Genomic DNA, 11390 nt, shown 5'->3' with positions numbered 1-11390 from the left:
TTTTCATGTATAATTTCAGCAGAAAGATGTTTGTGAGGAGCTCTCTCTCTCTCCTCAAGTTGTTCTTCTGGCATAGTATCAGAGGAATAAGGTAATTTTTGTCACCACCAATTAAAAAGTTTTACGAAACAGGACCGTTATAAAACAATTAAACCTTGCAAATGCAGTAGTCTCTAGGAGGGAAACCCTGGAGGAAATTCTGCTTATTAAAATTGCAATTTTAGTTTCCATTAAAAAGGAGAATAAGACAACAGAAGATGGGCTGGCAAGACAAATTATTTCTTAATGTCAGTTGAGCTTATTTCAAATGAGATAACATATCTACACCAGGTTGGGTTCAACACACTTTTGCCTCCTCGACTCATTTATCTAATTCAGTCATCTTGATTATAGCCTCATGGACCTTCATTTTCAGAGGAAGAATTTCGTAACAAACAACCTACACAACACGCTGATTACTGAACAGTTAATTCTAATTAACTTGGCTATGGCAAGAGAATTTTGATAAAGTCCTAGAATGCAAATACGGTTTGGTTATTCTGGCCAAACTTCTGTAAAATAAAAACCCACAGCAGAGTCTCCAGATGAGACATCAGAGTGATAGGGATCTAATTTAAAGAAACAAATGAGAAAATTAAAATCACAAATAATTTATTCTTCCGTTAGAATTGATGGAGTACAGTTTTAAATAGCAATGAAGTACACAGTGGTGGAAAATTGGCACAGAACCTACAAGCATTTCATTCATAATAATGTTCCTCATGCCATAACTGTTCAAACCTTGATGTGTGTTTTCTATCGACTTTAAGAAAATTGTTTTCCCTTTAAAATTGATGAATAAATTGAAAATCTTGTCTTCCATGTATAATGTCACACATATTATGAACACCAGCTGGTTTTCTGTTTAATCCCCCCCTAAATATGATCATCAAGTAAAAAAAAAAATTATTATTTTACTCCCGGGCTCATTTTAAGTTTTGTCCTGTATAAAAGTTGCCAGGAATTCCTGAGTGCATATATTCTACACAACAGATTTCCCATGTATTCATCTGATGTACAGTTATTTGTAGGACAGTCTCAAACCCAATTTTTTGTGCACTGTGCTACTGATCAAGGTGCTGCCTCTATCTCACATGCAACACTATTAAGCGTTAATGCAGTTCAAAACAAAATTTGGCATTTACCTCCCCCACAGGTTTTATAATTTGATGTTACAAAAACATCCCTTGGTCTCACGTTAACCGGTAAGAACAATGGACACACACAAAAAATGCCTCCTTTCTAAAGATATTAACTCCCAGTTAGGAAAGTTTAGATAGGCTTTACAAAGTCTTCTAGGCTATTCTGATACATACAAATTATTCAACTAAAGGTTAAAATACACTTATACAATACAGTCCTGTCCTCCGTATTTTTTTTCAAGTTCTTTGCATATTCAAGCCAAGTAAAATTAACACTTGTCATTTTGTTATTGCAATTATTAAGAGGGATTACAGCTTGCTTATGCAAAGCTGTGACAAAACACTTGAGAAATAAAACCCAAACGTTTATGTTGTTACCCAAAAAACGTTGCAGAAAATTGTCAAACTATGTTAGAAACAATTTTTACAAAAATGCTTCACTCAGAAAAATTGGAAAGCTTAAAAAAATTAATCTTTGCACAAGACTCTATTATGCTGTCCTTAACTGTGTTCCCATTTAGGTAACTGGGATTCTTATTCTTTGTACATGAACCTATCAGTGATGTATGATGCTCCCCATCTTCTTTCACTGTTACCTTTATTGTACACCGTTTCGAGACTTAGACAATCAAGCACTTATCATGCCCCAACTCATTGTTAACAGTAGATTTCTTATCTGGCCCAGTGAGTAGTGTACTGTCTTGCATATTCACCACATGAAAAACATAATATACAAAATATTGCTGCTGTAAAAAGTGTGCATTTCCCCTTTACCCCTACAAAAAAAATCTGTGGAAAAAATATTAAATTCCCATAACCTTCATAAACATACAAAGCTGTTTGCACCTTTCAGTCTGTAACAGTCTATTTGACATACAGTTCTCAACTCACTGCAAATCGTTATGTCACATATTTTCTGTCCAATATTGCCATCTAGAGTAGAGATGTGAAATCAGTTTCTGAGAATCTACAGTCTTTAACAATTAACCCATAAAGACTGTATACCATAAAAACAGCCACGAGATTTTTCCAAAAGCTAGATGGAATGGGAGGTTCTCATCTCAGGAAGATGTCCACAGTGCTGAGGAGACAATATGGCTGCTAACAGATAGTGCCTACCGGAATGTGAGTGCTTTTTCACTGTTGATAATTTCCATACTGACCCTAAAAAATAGATTCAAAATGCATTAATTAGACAAAGCATATTTTCCTGTATTAAAAGCTGAAATCAGAGTATCACAAAAAACCCCTACCATGTTAAAAGATGGAGGCAATAAATGCTAAACTGCTATGATTAAGTAGTACAGTTTCATCTCACTAAAACCTTTTGTGCTTTACTGCAAGACTAATGGTATGGATTTAAAGCCAGGAAACTAATTTGATCAGAAAAGTGTATCTGTGATTGCTGTGAAATTCGCACAACACCATCAAAAATAAGAGACGGGAATTACTTCCCACCTAAACTCTGAAAATCATTTCAGAAAGACAGGGACACCTAAATTCAAAGTCATTTAGGAAACTAATCTGCTTCCAGAGATATGTAAACACATGCATTTATCAAGCATCAAAAGAATGGTCTGATAGATGTATCTCAAACCAAGGCACATGCTGGTGAACACAAAGAACCAGTCAACACATCCTATGGTAACCAGTTACTCCACAGACCCACCACACAGAATTATCTCTTGACTGATACTCTGTGTTTCTTTTGACAGTACAACATGTGCTGCAGAGGAGGGCAGAGGTGAAAGCATCACCACTACACGCTCACCATGATCCTTCTCCACAGGGTTCCAGACTTGCAGAAACAAGCAGCAAACAGTCTCCAAACTGCAGTCCCCCCACCATTTCACGCCAAGTACCATCGTGATAAGGCAGTATTTTAAACTCCAGTTTTATGTTTCAACATCAGGTCTTCTTCCATTGTAATGGCAGTCAGGAAGAAGAGTTTTGGAAGAGCTGCCAGATGAGAATTCAAGCAGTGCAATTCCTACGGGAATGGCTAGTATGAAAGAGTGGAGAGGTCCTCTATAATTGAGTTTCCCAGTGGAACTTACATTGCACAAACCAGAGGAGGAGTGGAGCCTGTCTACAGAGAGGGTTATCCACTTCTACTGTGAAGCAAGCTGGAAGAAACTCAGCAAACTGAGATTAAGTTTCCTTGACCCTAATATTTGCCACAAGCAAAGCATTTTCCTGTAGCTTATTATTTGCAGGAGGAAGCTATTAGTTCAATGCATAAGCGTTTTGTTTAGCTGTCAATTAATTACAAGGAATTTCATCTCTGAACTGCCACATTGTAAGAGTGCGTTCCTCCTCCTTCAACTTTCTAAAGTTCTGTAGAAAGGAAGCCAGGTTCTCCTTTAAAATTGTGGGCAATTGTGGCTACTCCCACTTCCAAGGCAAAATTCTCCTTGAAAGTTCAAGTCCTATTGACATATCAGGGTTTTCTTTCAGCACTAGAACCCCAACCTGATCATAACATATATTTAGTTGCTCTCCATTTTATCTATGCAAAGTAAAGTGATAGTGTATGTTTTAATGACATTTATGGATGACTCATATTGCAAAGATTAGATTTTTTGCCGTTTAGTACCTTCTGCAGAAATAAAACACTTGCTTGATCCTGTAATTAAAACATGGTTTGTTACAGGAGCCTTCCACAACAACTCCAGTCTAGAGTTTTGGTAGTTCTTGTTTGTTTTAAACTTATCTTAGTAGTGATAGGAAAGAAGCATTTGATTTTTCAGGTTACCTCTTTCCTATGTTCAGTGTTCCTCTACACTGCTCAGAGACAATCTATGCAACAATAAGCTCCACACACAGCTGTAGAGGGACTTCAGTTGCACACCTCAAGGATCTTGAGGATTACTGTATTTGTGTTTGTGCAGAATCAATTCAACATTTTTACTGCAAAGCAGTAACAGAGAATGATCCACCACTCTTTCATACTAGCCATCTGCCATGAGGCTATGAAACAGATCACCTTTACTTTTAAGGTCCAAAAATATTGTCTGGAGTGTCTCACTTTACCAAATTGCACTGAAACTTTGCAAACTCAAGAAAATGACTAACTGCACATCTGGACAAATGATTCTGGGTAACACATCTGGAAACAAAATCCATGAGAACTGTATATACATACTTGAGAGACCACGTCAAGAAACTGATGTTATCAAATGAGTGTGCAGGAATCACAACTTTCTCATCTCATGAAAGAATACCTGGTCATATCCATAAGGCCTCTGCTGCGGTGGCTGTGGTGGCCCAGGCTGCGTGGGTCTGTATCCCCCATACTGCTGGCCTTGTCCTTGTGGATAATTGGGATACTGAGGTCCCGGACCACTCTGGGAAGGACCTGGAGAGCATTACAATGTAAACAAAACAAAAACAAAATAAACCCCAAACCAAAAAAAAAAAAAAAGAAGAGAAAAAAGGCTGCTTAAGCTGTTAGGGAAAACAATAAAAGCATTGAACTGTACAACTGAGCAGAGCTAAGTAGCATCACTACTGCACAATTAAGTCTTCTCCTCCCTAAAATCATACCAGGGATCAGCAGTCCTCCTCTCACCCTAGAAAGCCCCTTAGCTGGCAGGGCCTGTGGTCCAGCCACAGGAACACATACCTTCATTTATATATTCATTACTTGTTACCAACATGTGCAGTTTCACACACAAGGCCCTAAGACAGGGAAGAAGGCAAGAAATGACAAATCAAACAAGTGATATCCAGGATTTAGGGAGGCACAGCTCTCCTCCTGCTCTATGCTGCTCCAGTTCCAGAACTTTACAATGCCAGGAGCAGCCAGATGATCAGCTGCGTTTAGTGTTTGGACCTTTCTGAAGGGAAGAGCATCTCTGTGCTGCCAGAAAGTCAGTTCTCACACCACAGCACGCCATCATAAACGGGATGTCAGGCTAGCAAGTTACAGGCATAAAATATGAGATGTGACAACCAGTAAATGCTGTTGTGGGATGGAAAAAAGCACCCTCTAACTCCACACTCCTCTGGTCAGCTTAGTTTTGCAGGAAAAGAAAAAAAGAACCAGTTTTGGCTCCAGCCTTCCCCCCACCCCCAAAAGGAAGGAGTTCTGTCAATACAAACTCTTTTGGTTCCTATTCACAAGGTTTCTGTCTGTCTACCCTTGGAAGCTCCATGTTACTGCCATCAAGTGTTTGTTCCAAACAAAATAAACTTCAACTCTTCCTACCTTGGGAGAGAAGATGTACTGTGTATTTCAGTGACACCCCATATGGATCTTTTGCAGTGGATCCAAATTAACTTTTTCAATACCATCCCTTAAAACTGGGCAGTCAGGAAGAGCTGCAACTGTTTAGAAATGCTTTCTTTTAAACAAGGCAAACCTTTTTCCCCTCCCCTCAGAAGAAACAGATGTATTTTCGCAATAGTGTGATGCAGTGCTAGAAGGCAGTTTTAGCATGACCACAGCTAGTAACTCTTCCAATAATTCTGGAGCCATGAGACAGTCAAAAAGATGATAACCTGGAGAAGAGAAGCTCCATAAACTTATTACCATTCTCCTCAGGCCTTGAATCACATGGAATTATGCAGCTTCAGCTTTCTACAGTGGAACAAAAACCTTAAAGATTGATAATAATGACTGGGATGCTGATCTATATTTTGCAAATTAGAAAGCAATTAAATATTAAATGGAGCACGGATACTACATCCGAAAAAGCAGAGTGTTCATCTGACAAATGAAACTTGGTTTTATTTATTCATGGCAATTCTTTACAGTTGAACTCTAAATATTCAGTGATAGATTTTATAATGTAAAAATGAAACTTTATTATCTAGCTCTGCTCAAAAAAAATGGAAACTGAGTATCATGCTATTCAGGTTTACAAATTACAGCACCTAAGTCGCTGCAACAGATTTCTTCATCCCCTTCCTCTGGTACTACTTAACCTAAATTTTCAGAGTGAGTCAGATTTTACTTTTTTTACTGACATTTAGAAGAGTGAACGATACAGACTTTCACTCCCAGCTTCACTCTGGTTTTGTGTCACGTTTTGCAGAATCTAAGCAGGCTTGTATTATTTGAGAACTATCAACTCATCCATAACCTCCAAAAGGAGGAAACTTGCTAAATCTCAGTGGGTTGTCTTGACACTTAACTGTGTCTCAACAAAACTGGATTTAATGCAAATCTGTCACTTGTCTAGAAGGCAAACAAGTCAGCCACACGCTCCTGCGTGCACCACAGCGCCTCAAGTTTTAGCACTTAACCCTGCAATACAGTTAAAGGTAAAATATATAGAATTGGATTTCAGAGATCCCTTCTTCTGAAACAAGTATGTACAGCTTTACAATATACTTAAGAAGTCTTTCAGGTTTGTTTTTTTAAGAAGTATTTTCAGTTTTTCAAGTTTTCAGAAGTAGTGCACGAAAGTTACATACTTCATGTTTCCTGTTTGGGAGGTTTTCCTTGAATCCAAGGACCAATGTTATCTCACTTGAGGCAGAGGATTTCTCATTCCTGCTCTACATCAGGCAGCTTGCACTATTAGTGCAAATTTAGAGACAAATTCTGGAAGGCTACACTGTCAATACTTCTATTTGTTTCCTTACTGATCAGTACAAGAATTTCACAGTGATTAATGTATGTTGGATGCAATTTTAGGCTCTTTAAAGACCTTGTTCTAAACGGCAAATCCAGGGACGAAAGGCTGCAAGGGGCACTCTGACATCTTTCTACCCTCTTGAACCTGTTTTTACCTACAGAGGACAGAAAAGTGCAGGGCCTTCCCAAATTACAGACATCTGTTACCATGTTTTCTAGCCACCCTCCTTTTTCGTGCTACCACACTGTTCTAGCACACTGTCCCAGACTGACAACAAGATCTACTTCCCAGAAGATGCTGCCTTCTATGCCTTGTTGTTTTGGCCCAGGGAAATTGAGGGCATACAGCTTTTTTGCACAAGCATGGCCTTTCAACCCAGCAAAACAGGGATGGAATAACATATAAGGATCTCCCTTGATCTTTTCTGCGATTGCTGTCTAGGTCTTCAGGTTCTTACCATAACCCTGCTGTTGTCCTGGATAGCCTTGTTGGCCTGGGTATTGCTGCTGCTGTGGTGGATAACCCTGCTGTTGGGGTGGTCCTTGATACGCGTCTTGCTGCTGACCATATTGCGAGTTTCCTGTAAGATGATTGCAAGAAAGCAAAAACTTGTAAAGATACCTACTTAATTTTGGGGTGGCTTTTTTCTTTTTTTTTCCCTTCTAAGATGCACAGCCAACAACACAAGAACAAAATGAAAATACAATATTGATTTCAAAAAAAAAAACTGAACGAAACAAAGGAAACTCAAACCAAACAGAAGGAACTCGGCCAGACAAACTGCAGTTAAAGCCAATTTTGCAAAGTTGAACTGCAGCGTTTTCAGCATCTCTGCCAAACGAGCATTACATTTACTGGAACATCACAGTCATAAGATCATGACTATGCTAAATAAAATAAAAAATAATGAAAAAAAAAAGAGACAAAATTAAGGACAGCTACAAGAGCACAGACTAGCTACACAAAATCAGCAAGCTGTTTCCTAATGCCACTATAATTATACCAAATATATACACACACAAAAAGATATAACTGAACCAACAAATTCACGTTTAAATAAAAATTTTCATTGAGGTAAAAAAAAAAAAAAAGGTCTCTAGAGTGTTTTAGTCATTTTACTGTTGTTAGAAATGGCAAATTTTGGTTATGTATTTTAGGTGTTTGCAAGAAATTATTCTGAAGGCTTCAGGTTCCCTGCAATTTTCAAGACAGCCAGCAACTAGTACTCTACGAGAGCTTTGCACGGGTTTAAGTGGTGTTGTGCAGTAACTGCTGTTCCCGTTGCAGGTGGGGGGGGAAAGGGAATGTATGTGCATATGTGTGTGAAGGTATATAGATACCTCCTTCGTAGTAATGTTGTGAGGAATCCTCATAAGGCCTATCGTAGCCTTGTTCAGGATACGACGGTTGCTGATAACCGTAATCATTATGACCTACATCAATTCGACAAGAGACAGGAAGAAACGTTAATGGCCTCTGAGTGAAAACCCTAAAAGTATTTCATTTCTCAGAAAAATGAAAAAAAAAAAAAAAAAAAATTTCAACTGGATACACATGAAAAAGAATTTTCAATTGTATTAGCCAAAGACTTATTAATATGATTTCCTTTCATATTGAATTAACATGACAGGAAAAAAAAAAAAGGAGGCTTAATGCAGTAGTTTTAGCAACATCACAGCAAGGGATGGTCTTAACCTTCTGATAATCCTTGTTGGGGGGGTAGGGGAGAAGAAAAAAAAAAGTACTTTATCTTTCACTCAAAAAAAATGAAAGCATTTAGGCCTTTCACATGTAAATAACCTGAATTAAATTAGAATGAACAAAGAAAGCAATTATCATACTTTGTCTAACACCTGTTCTGCTGATCTCCAATTCAAAAGCATATGCTAAAAGCAGTGTGAAATATAACAAATAAAGCTCAATGAAGTAATGAACCACAGTCTACATTAAATTTTGCTTTTAAGTGACAGAAAAAAAATAACATTCTCAACATTTTCCCTACAAACAGAATTCCTACAAATCTTAACTTACATTCCAGCCCTGAATAGGACCATTACAAACAAACCTTCCTTTTCAGAGACTACAGGCATCTCTGATTACAAAACCAATATATGCAGTGAACACCCCACCTGTTGTTTTCAGAAAAAATATATTTTGTCTTACAGATGACCAAAATATATGCTACTGATAACCTGGTCAAGAAAACAAGCCAAAATTCTGTTTATATTGCAAATCAATTTATACAAGTTATGTAAGTTTGAAATAAATTTGAGGAATAAGAATAGGGAAAGGAGAAAGCCGCTCTAAAACTAAGCGGTATTTGCAATTAGTTCTGCAACTGTACCATATGTCACTGACCAAACCTAATATAAATACATAACCATTAAAACAAGTCTTATAATACAGTCTTCCTTACATTCTATAGGAGAGAAATAATGAGGTAATGATAAAGAATGAATCTTTAGAAGGGACAGGTCTTAGAGAAGCAATCTGCTGCCACAGAGCTGCTGGCAGTAACATTTAATTGCCCATACTACAGTAAATTGCCTGTAAATGAAAGCTTAATAATTATGAGTTAACTTGAATTGTAAAATAACTGCACACGTATCTCCAAAAATAACACAGGTAAACTTAAATAGATGTGGCTTGATGTATGTTAAGAGGAATTTAAATTCAAACAACTTGCATCCTTTTATTTGCAATGAGTAGTTGCTTTTGCAATTACACAGCTTTGCTCTGCATATGCTCTTAGAACATGAACAACTACACTGCATTCCTTGAGCTTCGTAAGGAACCGTTAAGCTGCACACAGGGTTATCACAGCAGTCCCGAGTCAGCATCACTGTTCCCCCACTCAGCACAGCCTGAGAACAGGTGAATTGCAACTTTTCTAACTCATAACACAATCCAATAGCCTTCAGCACTCTAAATTCCAAGAGGCAAGAGGACAGATTTATGAAATTCAAAGTTCCAGTCTTGTCATGAAAGCACTTGGGGGACTTCTAAAGAGGACTCACAATTAAGAGTCTCCTCCGGGCAGGGACCATTTTATTCTTCTGTAAAAATTAACCTAGTGGCCCGTACCTTAGCAGCTACAACACGTTGGCACAACTTACATGAAATCTAAATACTTTAAAAAATTCAAATATTTACAGAAAAACCACATCTTTATAGCAAGTTTTTCATCAAGCAGAAATTCTATCTCAGTAAAATATTTAATAAAAGGTTTTTGCCCCCTCTCTTACATATAACAAAGTTGTGACTGTTTTCATTGGCCTCAATTATACTAGGTACGCCACGGAACTCTCCATATCTTTAGTTTTAAACCAGTGACAACGTCATTTTGAAATACTAGAACTGTTGTCAACAGTCTGACATGGGAGTATTACAAATTACATGTTTTGAGTAACTAACTAGTCACAGTAACTTTAACTGTATAAACAATTATGAATTTGATGAGGTATGACATCCAATTACTATTCTTGCCTCATTCCCTAATTTTGGGCATATGACTACATTAGTATCGGGCAGGTATAGAAAATGGGAAAGTTAACATTTATGAGAGATTACCATCAGGGTAATATTGCTGGTTCATGCCTTCTGGAGGACCTTGTCCACCATGACTGTATTGGTCCCCATAATAGTCTTCCTGGCCTGAGTACTGCTGTGGTGGGCCTGAAAAACCACAACCAGTCAATACGTAAATAACTTGTTTTCTCTGTTATAAAGCCTGCTAATTTCCAATTTTAGTATGAGAAATATTCCTCAAATATACTCCCCACCCATATCGTTGCATTTTAGACAACATATGTAATCTGGTTTACTTCAAGAAAAAAAAAGTATCTCTATATATACACACACACAGAGTTGTTTGGCTGCACTAGATTGAGTGCATATACACCAAACTTCAGTTTTGAGCTCATTTGAGGAGCACGTGCATACAGACTAAGGAGTTAAAAACAAAGTTATTCCTTTTCTAAAAGGACTGGGAAGAAAAAAAAAAAGCACCAAGAGAAGTAAGATTGTGGAACACTGTTCCTTTTTTTGCAATTCAGCAAATTCAGAACCAAGCAGGTACTCTGTTCCTTTTCTTTACCTATCATTTAAATATTGAAACAGAAATCTGCATCAGCGTATCTGAGATGCATATTTTTAGGTACTTTTTGTCAGAAAGAACTAAAAAAAAGAAAAAAAAAGAAATGCTTGTCTTCATATTTCATGGTGATGCCAGAAATCTGTTGCTGTAAGAACCACCCTTGAAAGGGTAACAAAAAGAGTCTGCAAACAAAGTCTGTGACACCCAGAGCTTTGATTAAAATTTGGTCTGAGCAAGAAAGTGATGTAAAATAGTTTTCTAAGATGGTTATACAAATTCACTGTAAAAACACTGAAGTGAAGTCCTACCTTGCTGTGGTGGCCTGTATGGAGGGATCTGCCTCTGACCCATCATGTGATTTCCTTGGTTGACTTGGCCCATCATTCCCATAGGCGGCTGCTGCCCCTGGTAATGCTGGCCACCTGCTTGTGGCATGTTGTACTGCTGGGAGGGAGGCTGCTGGTGCATCATTGGACCTGGATGAGGAAAAGCACAATTTGTCATTAAATCTTTCAAGAAGAATTAACA

At 37.8% G+C, this 11390-nt stretch overlaps 1 protein-coding gene across 3 annotated transcripts in view; it reads right to left on the bottom strand.

The window, feature by feature from the left end:
• Nucleotides 1-1558: 1558 nt before the first annotated feature.
• Nucleotides 1559-11390, bottom strand: part of SS18 (SS18 subunit of BAF chromatin remodeling complex) — a 44065-nt gene continuing 34233 nt past the window's right edge. Inside the window, exons 6-11 of one of the 3 annotated variants that reach the window (XM_084260066.1) lie at nt 11171-11338; nt 10337-10441; nt 8107-8199; nt 7224-7346; nt 4406-4539; nt 1559-2345 (exon numbers count right to left, since the gene is read on the bottom strand). In XM_084260066.1, coding sequence (XP_084116192.1) covers nt 2319-2345; nt 4406-4539; nt 7224-7346; nt 8107-8199; nt 10337-10441; nt 11171-11338 — 650 coding nt within the window. In that variant the 3' untranslated portion in view covers nt 1559-2318. The remainder of the gene's footprint in view (nt 2346-4405; nt 4540-7223; nt 7347-8106; nt 8200-10336; nt 10442-11170; nt 11339-11390) is intronic. The other 2 variants (XM_084260067.1, XM_084260068.1) reach the window with 2 other exon arrangements.

This window comes from Gallinula chloropus, assembly GCF_964237585.1.
Source record: "Gallinula chloropus genome assembly, chromosome: 2".
Taxonomy (NCBI): domain Eukaryota; kingdom Metazoa; phylum Chordata; class Aves; order Gruiformes; family Rallidae; genus Gallinula; species Gallinula chloropus.
The sequence above is the reverse complement of the archived record's forward strand: the minus strand, read 5'-3'. Positions and strand labels throughout refer to the sequence as shown.